Source organism: Furipterus horrens, unplaced genomic scaffold, assembly GCF_987537825.1.
Source record: "Furipterus horrens unplaced genomic scaffold, mFurHor1.1.pri manual_scaffold_2, whole genome shotgun sequence".
Taxonomy (NCBI): Eukaryota; Metazoa; Chordata; class Mammalia; order Chiroptera; family Furipteridae; genus Furipterus; species Furipterus horrens.
Window position 1 is genome coordinate 43,693,894 of NW_028327172.1, and position 17,297 is coordinate 43,711,190.

Below are 17,297 nucleotides of genomic sequence, written 5' to 3' on the forward strand. Positions count from 1 at the left end.
TAAACAGTTTATTTAATACATGAAGCATCTCTAATGTAGCTATCATTCCCTTCATTTCACAGACTGGGAAGTAGAATAGAAAACTGAGGCAGAGAGATTACACTCTCTAAATCACACAGCCAGAAACAGTGAAGTTAGTATTTAAACCTAAGTGGGTATTGCTTCTAATTCATGTTTATTTTACCATAACAAAGCATTTCTCAGGAGCCTCAGACCTCAGACCATCACCAGTTCTTCCAGGACCTGAAGGCATGTCACTGGTGTCCAGGTAAGAATGCCCTTATGTGGGCTGACACAGAAAAGATTTCTCTGAAATATTCTAGGTAAAGTGACACAACTCAGGTGCCACAACCTAGTTCAAATCACCATTCAGGAAGCCAATTATCAACTTGATAGATTTTATTTTTATACATACATTGATATTCTTTTTGTCCCAGCTTAAAACAATTTTATTGGTTAAACTGAGTCTGGCACACATAAAAGTTATAAGTCTAGGTTTAACTCAATCCTATGAACATTGATTCTTTTATGATGAGTAGCCACTACTTTGACCTACCCTGACACTGAGTAATTAGTTTATTTTCTGCTTTAGAATTGTGGTTAATCACAATAGTTTCAGAGAACACTTCAGACATTCTTCCTGTTATGAGATAAAATTGTATACTAACTAGCGTTCCCCTTAAATCTCTATCCTATCTCTATAATTCCTGGACTTTTAAAGCATCCTTAAAGATGCTCTGTGAAACAGAGAAACATAGGAAATTATTCCAATTTACAAAATATAAATTTCTGGTTTATTCCCCATAGTGGAAAGTAGAATTCAAGGACAGAAAGCTATTGCTATGTGCTAAGAGGCTTACACTTATTTTTTGTACTTTATACTTATCCTTTGCATAATAAAAGGACTTAGACTTGAAAAGGCTAGGCAATTTGCCCAAACACTGAGTAAAATCTGGAGGGGGAAAAATTATTTGGTAGATGGCAAAGCTGGTTCCCTGAGCTGGTACTGTGATGCTGCCTCCCTAGACCTCTTTCCCTTTCCTGTCTTATCCTGTAGATCCACAGAAGCCTCCATTTGATCCCTGAGGAAGTGATGTCATACATGTTATCACTTAATGGCATATTAAAATACCCAATTCACAGAATTGTAAGGTCAGAGTTAATGTAAAAGAGAACTTGTGAACCATTTTTAAGTTCACAAAACTTTCATTTTTCTTTTCAACACCCAATCAAAGCCTGATCCAGAAGTAAGAAAACTCACAAAAACTTGAAATTGTGTTGGACCATGAATTAGAAATCCATGAGGTTACATAGGGGCACTTCTTATGCTTATTTCCTAGGAAAATGTAATTGCTATTTATATTTTAGACAAGAATGTTTGAAATGTGCATGGGCTTATTTGAGACAACTGGGAAGAACTCAGTGACTACTAACCACTTACTCTGGTGTAGGCTAGAGATGCCAAAAAGGGCTTTGTAGAGGGAGAGATGACTGGGATAAACCTTGGAGAATGGGGGAAATTTGCTTGGATAAAAGTCAAGATGGTGAAACCACTCAGCTAAGCATGGCTGTTTGAAGAAAGACACCATCGTGAGTGTAATCATGGGGAGTCTGAGATTTGACTCTGCTGAAAATCTGATGAAAAACATGAGGAGTCAAGCCCAAGACAAGGTAAAAAGCAAATTAGACCCTCAGATTCTGAACCCTGAGGATGTGAAGCAATTGGAGCCATTGCTAGATCCTTAGTGAGAGGCACCTGAAGAACAGAAGAGCGAGAAGTTGGAAAAGTGTTGGCCAGTGCTTTGGTGCTGACCCTGTATCTTTTCAAGGAATAGAAAACAGTCAACAGGACCCTTTCATTGATCACAGCCTTCTTGGTCTCTGTCAATCCATTCTTTTTAATCACTAGCATCAGATAAAGAGACAAAATATCCAGTAAAATTTGCTCATAAAAAGATGCATCTCTTCTTTACCTCTTCAAATTATGTATAATGCCCAGATTCTCAGAAAGTTTATTTGGGTCTGTCCTTACAATAAAGCTTTCTTAAGGAACTTTACCCATTCATCATCATTTTAACCATGAAATCTGAGCAATTTTACATGAGAAAGCTTTTTCTTTGAGAAATTAGGTCTGATGCCAAATATCTTTGAGGAAGTCAATTAGATTTGACAATATGACCAAACCAGTGTTAACCCTTTAATTGTACTTGACTAATATAAGGGGACAATTTAATAAGAAAAATGTCTTTGATTGTGTTTTAATAACATAAATTATTTTTGAAGCTCTTGGCTATTTTTTAAAAAACAGAATATAAATACAAAAGGGAAAAATGAAAGAAAAGTGTGTTTTTTACATTAAATTGTGTTTCTATATGGCACATATTTTAATGAATTTATCATTTGCCCCCTTTATCCCCTCACTTACTGAATGAAATATATAAACACTTTATCATGTAAATATATAGCTCTAGAAATAGTGTAAACATAATTCTGATTTATTAAGTGGGTGTACTAGAATTTAAACAATGCTTTATTTTTGAACATATATTTCTTCCAACTTTCATTATTATAAAATCAATAATTACAAATAGCTAACCATTGTTTGTTATTGGTTATAATGTTACTATATATACAGTGATAAGAGAAGTAGATGCAGGCACTGGGCTAAACACATTACATGGATTTACATTTAATCCTTGCTCATAAAACTTTTCTGTATTTTTCATTTCCTTTAGAAAATGTTTCCCAAAGCAAAATTACTGGATCAAAGGGAATGAAAAATTTTGGGAACTTCTACAGTGGAGTAAGACAATGTAGCAATAGAAATAATTAGCAAGCCTGTTTCTACATTTACCAGTGGCTGTTTTCATGCATAATCTCTTTTATAAGCTATGTAATATGGCAATCTTCAAGAAGATATTTATAATTATTCTTTATTACAGTTTCCACCAGTTTCCCAGGATGGAAATAAGAACTAGTAGTCTACAGTTTCCAGAGACAATCTCTGTCATAGAAGTAAAAATCTAAAAAGAAGAGCTCCTGTCCTTTGGATACTTCACACCTCCAAATATGTTTCTGTCTAATAATGCCTGCTTGGTGCCTACTTCTTTCTGGCTTACTGGCATCCCAGGAATGGAATCTCTGCACATCTGGTTCTCCATTCCCTTCAGCTCCATGTACCTGGTGGCTGTGGTGGGGAATGTCACTATCCTGGCTGTGGTAAAGGTGGAGCACAGCCTGCATCAGCCTATGTACTTCTTCTTGTGCATGTTGGCTGTCATTGACTTGGTTCTGTCAACTTCTACCATGCCCAAACTGCTAGCCATCTTCTGGTTTGGTGCCCACAACATTGACCTAGATGCCTGCTTGACCCAGATGTTTTTCATCCACTGCTTTGCCACCATTGAGTCAGGCATCTTCCTTGCCATGGCTTTTGATCGCTATGTGGCCATCTGTGACCCACTACACCATACATCAGTGCTCACCCACACAGTGGTGGGTCGTTTGGGCCTGGCTGCCCTCCTTCGAGGTATACTCTACATTGGACCTCTGCCCCTGATGATTCGCCTGAGGCTGTCCTTTTATCGGACCCAAATCATTTCCCACTCTTACTGTGAACACATGGCTGTGGTCACCTTGGCATGTGGTGACACAACAGTCAATGATTTATATGGAATGGGAATTGGTTTCCTAGTATTGATCCTGGATTCATTAGCCATCGCTGCCTCCTATGTGATGATTTTCAGGGCTGTAATGGGACTAGCCACCCCTGAAGCTAGGCTTAAAACCTTAGGGACATGCAGTTGTCACATTTGTGCCATCCTTGTCTTCTACATCCCTATTGCTGTTTCCTCTCTCACTCATCGCTTTGGCCGTAATGTGCCATCCCATATCCATATTCTTTTGGCCAACTTTTACCTCCTCATCCCACCCATCCTCAACCCTGTTGTCTATGCTGTCCGTACCAGACAGATTAGAGAGAGACTTCTCCACATTCTTAAAACAGAGGCTCAACGCAAGTGACTATTCTGTACCTACAGGGCATATAGATATTTAATTATGGCAGGAAAAGGTTCTGACTGGAGAAGCCAATGCAATAAGACTCATGCAACTGGGTCTTACCTGAGCTTTGGAGATAAGGGTCTATGAGAAATGCAGAATATTTTCTGTTTGACCATGAATTTTCTGAAAGTGGAGAGGGGAATATCTGAAATATTATCATGGAGAGAAATCAGAGCATAAGTTTTTGTATGATACTACAATATCCCTTTTCCTATTTGACTTCATCAAATTAAGCACAATAGATACAAGCGTGCAGACCACAGAAATAGGACCACTCTATTTTTTACCTTCTTTGATAAAGAATTTCTAGTTTCTCTTTGGAGAGTGTTTTCAACAATTTCTAGAAGGTAAATTTATACTCTAACACCTTCTTGAAGACCATTTATAAATTCTGTTAGTAAAGGTCTGGAAATACTTAACTGTGTTGGAAAGCTTGCCTAATCAATTTGGCATTCCCCAGAAAAGGTCTTGTGGAGGATGAAGGCAATATGAATATTAGAAATCTTAATCTAATGGGACCTTACTGCCCATAGGAGTTAAAAGTCCTCAAGCCAGATCATTTTCTTGTTTAAATAAAAATGTAGTATCCCACATCTCCTCCTAGTAATCAAGTTAACTGGAAGAAGGGAAGATGAAACAGAAGGACATTCAGGAGATTTCACTTTGGAGACCCTGAAATGGCATACATGAAGGACAGAAACCACACTGAAATAATGAAATGCCAGTGGGAAGATAACAGTGGGATTACTGACATAAAGAGGTTAGGTAGACATTGATGTAAAGGTGATGAAAATAAATTGAGACCCAGTGGTAGATACAAACTTGAAATAACTTCAGATCTTTGGTAATTCTCACTTCATACTTTTTATTTTGATATGATTTTACCCTTTTTATATTTATTAATTATAGAAATTTCATAATAAAATTATTATTCCAGGCTAGAAACTTACAGAAATTGTGGTAATACATGAAACGTGGAATGAAGCAATCACCCCCAATTGTAGTTATTCATAATTTTGTTATGTCCATTTTAGGTCTAAAATGTTTTAGACTTTAAAATGCACATCTCACCTCCTCAGTTTACAGACCATTACAAAATCTAAGAAAGCTATGATTTACCTTAGGTTAAAAATAAATTACCATAGTATTCTGAAAGCATAATCTAAAGAAGCCAATGATTAAGTCAGAGGTAAAATTCGAGCCTCATTTTTTTTTAAAGGAAAACTTAGGATATCACAAACTTTCTTCTAAAGTTCAGCTAGTTTCAAATTTCTATTTTTTTATAATCCTATGCCAAAACCTAAGGTTGGATGGATCATATATATTTTTCTCTGTTGTTTTGGGGTGAAGGTTGCTCATTCCCCATCTCCTTATCAAGGGCCCTGGAGTCCAGTGCCAAACCCAAGTCCCCTTATTGGGGAAAGATTATGTTCATGAACACAATTATTGTGCCAAATGTAATCTACCTGATGATTTTTATTAGGAGTTGATACTATAGATACTATAGAAACCCCAGAGCTAGAAGCTTATTTCACAGCATTATCTCCTGAGCATGACCCTGGGCTTTGGAGAAAATAAAGAAAAATCCATCAGTGGCACCAATGCTGAGGGAAATGACAAGTAACCTTTGTCATGGGATAGTTCTTTGCATAAAGCTTAAAGCCCATTTACACTTGTAAGCAGAGAGTGTGTATGGAGATCCAGGGCTTTTAATCTGGATTTAGTACTAATCCTTCTGAATGTAATTAACTTTCTAGCCAAATAACCTTAGAATATAATTAACTTTTGAGCCAAATAACCTCAAAAACCCCACAGTAAGGTGTTTCTCTCTAGAAATTTCCTGGGTCTACCATAGATCAAGACTAAATACCAATCATCTCTAGCTCCTTCAGACAGCACCGAATGATTGGGGATAAAGAAGAGAAAATACAATCTGTATGTATCCTCCTACTCTATCCAGGGACAACCACCCATGACAACACCCATGCCTATCAGACTTACAGTGTAAACTTGGTTATAGTAGAGCATTTAATTGCCATTGTCAACTACTCATGGCTGGGCTCTTTCATGGTGAAGGGGTTATCTCAGAACAGGATGGAAGGGAATATACAGTGGTCAATGCAGTATGGGGACATGACAGAAGTCCAATAATTAAACCTCTTTATTTAAAGCCAACATATTGTTTCTCCTTCACACAAATATCTCTGTTCCCTTTCTATCACCCACCCCAAGGTGTGCACAAAAGACACTCTCATCAGCCCCTTTTGAGTCTGCAAGTCTTCATGGAAAAGTGACCACTGGGAAACAGTTAAGGAAAGAGGAATTTTACGGTTATTTGTAAAGGGCCACGTGGCACAGGTTGTATCAATTTTAGTTTTAATGATTTTCATAATTATACTATGTTTATGTAATATGCTAATAATAGGGGCAGCTATACCACTTTTTCAAAATTTCTGTAAGTCTAAAACTATTGCTAAATAAAAAATTTTAAACATAAAAAAAGAACTTGAGCTCTGGAATTACAATAAACGGTAGAGATGGATCTGAACCTATAACTATCAGCCTTTGGATATATTGAAAAATCTGAGCCTCAGTTTACTCTTCTTCAAAATAAAAGTATGATATTAAATTTTTATGGGTTTGTTATAAGAATGTAATAAGATAATGAATCTAAAATGCTTACATAGTGCCTGACACATAAAGAAAAAACAGTTTGCCTCTTAAAAATAACAGTATGTTATTGTGTACTGAAACACCCAGGGGAGAATAATAGGCAGAAGAGTAATTGGAACAACTTCCTCGAAAAGCCAGAGAATGTCTGCAATTGTGTCTCTGCTTTAGGAAACTCTGTTCGTGGCTTCTCGTATCAGCAAAGCCAAATTTCTTCTACTCTTCTTGGCTGCCCAGCACCCACTCATGTACCTCTGAGACTTTTCAATTAGTGACACTCTCCTAACTAGTCTCGTGGCAGTATAAGGCTACACATCTCTAAAGATTTCCTTGTGTAACAAGTAGAAACTTCATAGCACAGACTTAGTTGCGCAAATATGTTATTGATTTAGGGGTTTGTTTTCTGTATCATTCACAATGGGGCTTAGAGTAAAAATAAAATCCAAGTGTTATAGAAGATATCACTTTTAACCAAATCCAATCCACTTAAATAATTTTTTTCTCTTAGTTTATTTAAATTTATAATTTAGTTTGATACAGTTTTAAAAACCCCACTAGGAGTTTTTCTGTCACCCTCTTCCTTGTGTTAGGTTTAAAACTGCAGTAGGGGATGAATGGACTCATAAGACTGCCACCATCACAGGCACATGAGAAAGAACTGTCTACTGCTTCCTTGTACCTCTGCTGGCCTCTGACCCTGGATATATCTTGTGCTGGTACTTATTCACATTGTAACCTGTAGGAAATGACCTTCTGCTAGATTCTCTGGTACTGTTGATTCAATGAGATTGCAGTCCCATCCCCATATGATCCTGGCAGACAGTGTCCACTCTGAGTCTTTCTGATGCTCATTGCTTCAGGTAGGCTATAGGATCCTATGCTAACTGGCCAGAGTGATCACTCTTACTCTGTCTCAGCCAACCACTTTATCTTCCTTGTGCCTTGGGACTGCTTAGCATCCATTCCTACACCATTTGGAGCTTTGAGAGCCTCATATTAAGGAGTGCAAGACATGATCCCAACTAATGTCCTTGCTCTTGCCAGGCACAGAAGGTCTTTGTGCCTAATGTAATTTGAAGCCAGGAACATAAACCTGTTCTTCCAGACCAGACACCCTTATAAATAGTTTTTCTTCTTTCTATATCAAGACTTTTGAACTTAAAAGCCAAGAATGTGTCTTGCTAGAGGAGAACAGTAAAGGGCCATGACTGCTCTGATATGCTTCTCTGACTGGATTCTAGAACTGAGAACTCTTGAATTGAGAATTCTAGAATGGAGCCTGATAACTGACTCTGCTCTGCAGAAGCTCTAGAAAAGCCTAAGATATGAGGGGCCTATGCTTCTGGAAATGTTGCCTGATCAATGCAAATATCCACTTAAGGGAATAATATGGCTGACTGCTTACTTTGTCTTCAGCAATAAGAGAAAACAATTCACTTGATTCAAATGAAACAAACACCAGTCAAGTATAAAATTTATGACATTATTCACAATTATGAGCTGGTTGAGAATGTTGGCAAAGACTCCTCCTTTTCAACGAATATTTTCTGGTCCAATTTTGATTTGTTAAAGAGGGTTAGATGAGTATAAAAGTGATTGAGAATGAGACATAATCATTCAAGGGATACATGCATTTCACCATATGCTGCAGGCAGATTAGATAGACAAATAGATACATGATGTAGATAAGTAAACAAACAGATAGGTATATTTTCACTCAGAGAAGCTAATGTCATTCTCAACTTGGATTATCCAAGATGTCTCAGATGCATCTAAATTTGTGAGGTCATTGTATTGTGTCATCTTGGCCAAGCTGGAACTGTTTCCCAGAATTCCTTTCCCTGTGCAGTTCCTGGTTAAGCCTGGACAGAAGATATATTTCTGTGAGATTAGAAGGAAACAGTAGAATAGTAACCATTATTCCATTATTTCCTAAAAGTTGTTGTAGAGCGCCAGGTGTTGCTGAAGCTTGTACTTTTGGACACTGATCTGTAGACTTCTCTTGTTGGCAAGGGGTACAGCTAAGCCCACAATTTCTTCATCTCCTACAGTAACTCTTTCTTCCATTTCTCCAGATCCTGGGCCAGCTGTGTGATAACCTCTATGGTGAAAGGCAGCTCCTTCTGCCATTCACCTGCATTGTAGAGGCTGGAGGCAGTGATTGATAGAGGTGGATTATTGGCTTCCTTTGCAGTTCCTAGTTCATCCTTGAGAGTTACTGTTTATCCTTAACCTTCCACTCTTAAAATTCACATCCAGATTTTCTTCTGAATGTTGGCTCTACTGAATTACGGAGACACTTTAGACCACTTCCAGACACAAAGACAGTCTGTGTCTTCCATATACTTCCTCATCAGCTCCCTCAGTTGCTTAAGGTCTAATCCTTGTAATAAATCCCTTATTCCATATAACTCTGATTGGTTTTGACTTCCTGATCAAACTATAACCAGTATTCCAGGTTTCTTTCCCTACTCACCTCCATTCATTCAAAGGCAGAAAGGAAAATCCATAGTCAGCACTATTCTGTATACCTTTCTAGTGGACACAGGACCTCACTTTGACCTTTTACTTCAATGACTTACTTTGTCTTTTTGCCTATAGGGCTATGATATCTCACTTATACAGGCTTCTTTTACCTCTCAGATTCAGAGTTGATGGCAATGGGATTAGTCAGGGACTCTCTGTAATGATTCTCTTGTAGAAATGAAAAACTAGAGAAAATTGCTTCATTATTGACCTACCTGATAATAAATCATGTTCTATATAGCTGCATTATACACCGGAATCTCTACTGCACTTATGCATCCTCATTCTTAATTTGACTCACCTCACCCCTGCTCTTTAGATGTGTTCAGGCATGGCAACCTGCATAATCTGAAGTGTAATTGAGTAAGAGATGTTGTGGACTGAGGCTGCTTCTTTCCTTTGTCACCCAAGCATTCTCCCTACATAATCACTGGAATGTTTCCCACATATGAATTTAAGTATGTGTGTTGTTAGCCAAATTGAAGTCAGTTCTGTTCTTTGTTTGGTGCACATAACCTTGAAGAAAGCTGAGAAGGAGAAATGAATTTGTATCAAGAAACATAATCAAGACATATATTTCTAGGAATAAGAGCTAAAGAGTTTCATGGTTAATGTTCTTGCATAGCCCAGGGAGGCTGAAAGACAAGAGGTCAAGGACCCCCAAATCAAGGTAATTCTCACCTTTTTTAAAATGACTTATTTTTTATATATTTTTTTAGTTATGGCTATACATAGACATAGCCAAAAGCATATACAGAAAAATATCAGGAGGGCTAAACTCCATGGAATTTTCCATGGTAATAACGAGATTCTTTTTTTCTCATCCTTATTAGTATATTCACCACCTCGTATAGTCACCTTTTTTTGTCTCATATTTTTTAAAAATGTTGACATTTCTGTAAGAATCACTGGACCATAGTACCTCTGGTACTTATTAGTAAGCTGACACCATGTCATACATATATTAGTTCTTCAGTTAGTGCTTAACCTCATGAGGGATGAGACAAGTAAAACCCCTCTAAAGTAGAGGCAAAGGTATTTGATTTGCACTTCCAGATTAAAAATAGATCCACCCAAATCCTGCCTCTTCTAGAAGTTTTAGATCAAACACCAGAAAAGAGATTCTCCAACTTTTTGCAAGTGACTCCTTAAATGCATGAAGAGATCTGCAGTCTTTCAAAATCAAGTATACATCTAGAATTATCATATTAAATTAGTCCATATATATAATTCCTAGACTATATCATTTTAAAATAAAACTGCTACATTAAAGTTTTAAATGTATTTAATGTTATAAAAATAATTTTATACCCACTACTATCTGTTTAAAATAAGAATAAGCTCTCCTTTAACAGTCGAATATTATATCATCTCTTTTTCTCTTTAAAATTGTAGCATTTCTCTTGGGGTGAGGGAGAAGGTGGTTTATAGCCCGAGCCACAAGGGAAAAGCTTCAGAACTAAAGAAGGGGACCTAAAGGTAGGACAAACCACATTCTCCTAGAAGGTCTCAACACTACAAGAACTCACCTACCAAAAATGAAAGTAGATATCATAAAAAAGCTGTAGTACACTTATATAATGGAATACCATGCAGCCGTAAAAAAGAAGGAACTCTAACCTTTGGTGACAGCGTGGATGGATCTGAAGATTATTATGCTTAGTGAAATAAGCCAGTCAGAAAAAGACAAATACCATATTATCTCACTTATATGTGAAATCTAATGAACAAAATAAACTGATGAACAAAATAGAACCAGAGGCATGGATACATGGAACAGATTGACACATATCAGAGGGAAGGAAGAATGGGGGACTGGATTTTTTTAAAAGGTGAAGAAATTAGCCAAATAACATATACATAACCCATAGACAAAGACAACAGTGTGGTAATGGCCAGAAGGAGGGTGTGGGGGCATGGGCAAAGTAGGGAGGTGGATGAGAAACCTATGTGATAGTATCAACAATAAAAATAAAGTTAAAAAAAGAATATATAGGGATCCCGTCAACATGGCAGTGTAGGCAGACATGGCTTGACTCTTAGCACAACCATGTTAGAATTACAAATAAAATATAGAACAACCATCAGCCAGAACAATCAGAAATTGAGTTGAATGGAAGTCTGATAACTAAGGAATTAAAGAAACCACATCCATCCAGACTGGTAGGAGGGGTGCACACGCAGAACTGGCTGATCTCTCACCTACATGTGGCAAATAAAAATTTGGGAGGGACATCTCAAGAGCAAGGAGGGACATTAAAACCCCAAGCCCAGGACTCCAGTGCCAGGAAGATAAGTTCCCACAACTTCTGGCTGCAAAAATCAGTGGAGATTGAGTCAGTAGAAGAAACTGCTGGAGCCCCAAGCAGTTCCTCTTAAAGAACCCACACACAGACTCACCTACTCAGACACACTCTCTGTGAGCTCCAGCACTGGGTTTGCAGCTTAAAAGGCACAAGTAGTATACAGGGAGAAACTGAAGTGTCTGGAGTCAAGGCCAGCAGAGTCCACTGTCTCCTTTATAAACCAACCCCCAACCCCATACACACACACAGAGCCAGTCAGCTGGTGCCATATCTGAGATTCCATCAACCTGGCTAACACTGTTTGACCCTCCTTGGAGATCCCCAAGACTCCACCCCACCCAACTTATGGGCCCACCCAAGCTGCTTTTCCATGTGAATGGCTGGTATTGGCTCATGCTTCACTACTTCCTAAATCCTATCAAACAAGCAACAGCTGGCCTCAGTGAGCTCAAGGCCCAGGACTACCAGCAGACAGCTTAGATTTATAGCTTGGCTTCACCTGGGAATCTCCAAGCCTAGCAAAAGTAGCAGCCATCTCAGATTGCTTCACAGCTCAAGTAGGGTACCCCAGGAAAAACAGGTGGGGGCTGACCTAGACCTATACCACCTAGGAAACCCCAGGGCCAGTGTACCCAGTGGACAGCACATACCACACCGGAGCACCACCACCTTGCTTCTACACAGCTGATCCTCCACAGAAGGCGGAGGTTGGTGGCCAGTGGTCTCAGGCAGTCCTTGCAGCTGACTGGTCTGAGTAAATATCTCCCTTTGATCTGCCAACAGCAACCAAGGCTCAGCTACAAGAGGAGGGTGTACTCAGCTCACATGAAGGGTGCACCTCTAGTACCCAGCTTGGGTGATAGTGGATGCTGTGTCACTGGTCCATACAGGACACCCACTACCTTAGGCCATGACACCAAGACACGGAATCTACCCCATACACAGAAACAAACACAGGGAGGCTGCTAAATTCAGGAGGAAAAGAAAAATGGCCCAAACAAAAGAAGGAACAAAAACCCAGAAAAAGAACTAAATGAAATGGAGATAGACAACCTATCAGCTGCGGAGATCAAAACACTGGTGATCAGGATGCTCAAAGAAATAATTGAGTATGACCACAAAATAAAGGAAGAAATGAAGTTTATACAAAGTGAAATAAAGAAAAATATGCAGGGAACCAACAGTGATGGGGAGGAAGCTGGGATTCAAATCAATAATTTGGAACAAAAGGCAGAAATAAACATTCACCCAGAACAGAAAGAAGAAACAAGAATTGAAAACTATGAGGAGAGGATTAGAAACCTGTGGGACTACCTTAAATTTACCAACATCAGAATCGTAAGGGTACCAGAAGGAGAAGAGAAAGAGCAAGAAATTGAAAACTGTATTGTTTATGTAATGATTAAACTAAAAATCTAGGTATAGCATGCAAATATTCTCACGAGTGCTATGTTTCATCTAAGCACACAGTATTAATATAAGAGTTAAAGGAGTGTTATTTCCTATGTGTGAATAAAGCTAAAAGTTCATAGTGTTTATTACATGGTAATTAAGTTCATATACTATTAGACTTCTATGTGGGATGAAATTACTCTCTGTGGTGGTTATAAGTGTTACTTGAAAGTCAAGGTTATTCCCACACCAAATACAGGGACAAATAAGATCTTGGAGTCTGGAAATACTTATTTAATCCATTTTATTATATTCAATTTACTAATTAATAATGATAAACAGTTTCCAGAATGTATTGTGAAAAAATCTCAGAAGTACACAACAAAAAACAATGTCTCTCTTATACTCTGCATCTCATACATTGGCTGAGATGACTTTGCTGACTTCCGCTGAATTGTTGGTCCATCTTTAAGTCAACTGAGAATCTGCTGATGCATGCTGGGCTTCGTTGTGAGGCTCTCTTTGAAGCTGCAAGTTGATGAGGCAGCTCATCTCCACTTTTTCCATATCCTCCTTAGACCAGGGGTTAACCAGGGCACATTATCATGGTGCAGTGGAGTCAAACACAAGCCCCTGAGCGCAAGCAAATTTTAGCCTCTGCTTGCACCACATCTGCTAATAATACCCCAATGACCAAAGTGGTGCAGATAGCCAACCCTATAGTCAACATGTGGATAAGTATATTCTGAGAAAGTGAGCATTTTTAAATGGTAATCTAATCTACAACACAGAATGCCCCATTTCTACTAAAAATTTGGAAAGGCTCATAGAACAGAGTCAGAGGCCCTTGGTTTATACCACTTCATTCCTTGTTGCTTAATTACCCACCTCAACATCTAGAGGACTGAGGTGCTTGAGAACTGGCCAGAGATCCATTGAAACCATCACCCTCATGTGTGCCTATGAGGCAAGATATGATGTACCTATGACATGGGCTTAGAGGGTCTGGATATGATTTTTCAGAGCCTATGAGCCTCTCCTCTTCATTTCTTAGAATTAAAGAAGCTCCTTTTAATTAGTAATAAGGAAGTAAATGGGTCACAAAATTTAAAAAATAGAAAATATGGTTGTATAAGTAGGTCTTCATGAAAAAAAGTATGAGAGCTTTTTTAAAAACTGACTCAAGTAATGTCCAGTTATGAGAGTTTGTGTAAGGAGACAAATGATAAAAGAAAAGTGATATTCAGTATCATTTTAAAGATATGATAAAAGAAGAAATAATGGATTTTATTTATTTATTTATTTATTTTATTTAAGCACTTAGACTCATGAACTGTCATGAGATGTAGTGCAAGAAAGAATTCATAATTCCAGCAAACAACTCCCAAGTCTCGGTGATTCACTGCAAACACAACAAAATCATCTTTGCTGTGTTATAGGACCACTGTGGGCCAGCTGTGGCTATGTTCCAGTCTGTGAGTCAGACTCACATCTGTTCTCTGCATTTCTTCATCATGAGTCTGTACTGAAGGGAAAACTGTGACTGGGAACGTGCTCACCCTTGTAGCAGAGAAGAAAAGCAAGAGACACTGAGCCAAGCTACACAAATGCATTTTAAAGTTTCTGATTATTGTGGCACATTTCAAGGCCACTCAAATTCAATAGGCTAAAGAAAGTCACAAGAAGAATCAGCATTCCCACAGTGAGGAAATACTCTTGCAGCAGGAGAGGCATGAGACAGTAAATATCTGTGAACAATAATAAGCTATCACAATTACATATTATAACTATTTTCTTCTTTAACTTCAGAAGTCTTATCTTTAAAATGGAAGGTGTTTTGGGTAACAAAATTTGGAGTTCAATTCCTCACTCATAGTCTGGATGAAGGGTTCAGCAACCTCAGCCAATATACCTGCTGTCTTTCACCAATATGACAATAGCACTTTGGAAGGTTTTTGTGATGAGCTTATGAAAATTGGAAAGTCAGACCTCTGCTATCAGACAGACTGTGGTACATACCTGCTTTGATCTTATCGGTGAATCTGTGAGATTGAAACTTCATATTTTTCTCATACTGGAGAATTAACAAATATGAAGACTCTGCAATTTTCCTACTCGAGAGGATTCCTCTATGCTGTAACACAGCATTGACTTAGTACTAGACTGGTGTGTAAGAAAAAAAGATGCATCTACACAGACTTTTTCCAGAGTAGACTGAGCACATGATCACGAATCTGCTTGGTCTTCACACCATAGATGATGGGATTGACCATGGGTGGGAAAAGAAGATAGAAGATAGCAAGGAGTATATGGACATGAGGGGAAGCCCGGCGAGCCACACGGTGCATAACTGAGGATATGACAACAGGTGTGTAGGTGGACAATATGGCACCTATGTGGGACACACATGTCCCAAAGGCCTTATAGCGAGCCTCCTGAGAGGCAAGCTGTAGAACTGCCCGAAGGATGAAGATATAAGACAGGATAACAAAAAGTAGATCCAACACCACTATAAACATGGCAACAGCAATGCCATAGATATTGTTGAAGCGAGTGTCCCCACAAGCCAGCCTTACCACAGCCATGTGCTCACAGTAACAGTGGGCAATCTCAGGGCCTCGGCAGTAGTGGAAGCGTCTGAGCAGAAAGGGGAGCGGAGTCATTAGTGTCACAGCCCGAATCACAGCAGCCATTCCAATCTTGGTGATAAGTGGCCCAGTAAGGATTGTGGTGTAGTGCAGTGGCTTGCAGATGGCCACATAGCGGTCAAAGGCCATGGCCAGCAGCACTGCTGACTCCATGATGGAGAAGGAGTGGAGAAAGAACATCTGGACCAGACAGCCATAGAAGTTGATCTCTCGATCTCTAAACCAAAAAATAGCCAGCATTTTGGGAAGTGTTGTAGAAGAAAGAATCAGGTCAATAGTTGCCAACATGGCCAGAAAGAGGTACATGGGCTCATGGAGGGCTGCATCAGACTGGATAATAAAGAGGAGGATGCAGTTGCCTAGCAGGGCCAGAGTATAAGCAAAGCAGAAGGGAATGGAGATCCAGACATGCAGGTGCTCCAAACCTGGAATTCCTACCAACAAGAAGGCAGCTGGGTGGGTTGAGCTAATGTTGGAGGCTGACATGACTTCTGGAAATTCTCCTTGTCAGTTTTTATGGGTCCCTTCACTTCCAGTATGGACCTTCTCAGGAAGAGTAGCTCTGGTTCCCATTGCTAGACCTTAAAAATAATCCATTTTCAGGCCTCATAGACACGGAGAAGCATAATCCATATCGTCTTCCCTCAAGGAACTTTGAATTTCATTGAGTAGATAGAATATTAACCATTACTAGTATTGATATCAAAAGACAGCTATCATAAATGAATAAAGATAAGGTACTGTTGTCTGTGTTTGAGCTGCTGCCAGAAATACCCTGTTAAAAGAAATAGAAATATGTTTAAACAAATGCATTTCTATAGAACATACATTGTTATCATTCTACCTGATAATCAAGCTAAGCTCACAACCACAAAAGCCACTTTTCTACCCTGAAATCTCAGACTGGGATGCCTGTATAAGTTGAATAAAACCTGCAATTTCTAATGCTCTTATTCATTGCACAATCTGTATATTTTCTCTAGAATACATTATCTGACATGGTTGCCACTAGCCACTTGTGGCAATTTATATTTATTGAAATAAAATAAAAATGCAACACCTCAGGTACACCTAACACTTTATAAATGCCCAAGAACCACATGTAACTAGTGATACCCTGTTAGACCATTAGACACATAATGTTCTCATCATGGTAGAAAGTTTTGCTAGAGAGAACTGCTCTAGGATATACCTTCCAGATCCTTTTCCCAACCACAAATCTCTGTACATACAGCCCTGCCTCCAGCTTAATGAGATAATGAGGAGCCTCTTCCTCTGGATCTCTTCTACCTAAATTCACTGTTAGCTCCCTATTGTCATGGCTCTCCCTCCAGGCATCTTCTAGCTCCCTTGTTTTCATTTCAGGCAAACTCCTTCATAGTTAGCAAGACTGATATCTGACTTTCATAACAAATGCCCTTTATTCTTTATCTTTCCTCTTTCCCTTTTGTTTGTTTTTCTCTTCTTTCAAATTCCTTAAACATTGGAGTTGTCCAGTTTTTATGCAGCTACTTTTCTCTTATAAAATCCAGTAACTGTGTTTTTTACAGGCATTATGTAAGATAATGTACTTAAAACATTTACTATGTCACTGAACAAAGTAAGTACTGAAAAAACTTGGTCTCTTCAATATAAGAAAATAAGGTTTTTGTAATCCCTGAGATGTCATAGTTGATAGTCTTAGGTAACTTTG

The 17,297-nt window shown here is 38.6% G+C and overlaps 2 protein-coding genes across 2 annotated transcripts; one reads left to right on the forward strand and one right to left on the reverse strand.

Annotated features, from left to right (window-relative positions):
- Positions 1 to 3,069: 3,069 nt before the first annotated feature.
- On the forward strand, positions 3,070 to 4,023 carry LOC150018388 (olfactory receptor 52M1-like). Its single transcript, XM_090267753.1, has one exon. It carries the CDS (start codon positions 3,070 to 3,072, stop codon positions 4,021 to 4,023), a length of 954 nt encoding a protein of 317 aa, XP_090123879.1.
- Positions 4,024 to 15,145: 11,122 nt separating this feature from the next.
- Positions 15,146 to 16,090, reverse strand: LOC150018389 (olfactory receptor 52K1). Its single transcript, XM_090267754.1, has one exon. The coding sequence runs from the start codon at positions 16,088 to 16,090 to the stop codon at positions 15,146 to 15,148; it is 945 nt and encodes a 314-aa protein (XP_090123880.1).
- Positions 16,091 to 17,297: the final 1,207 nt, after the last annotated feature.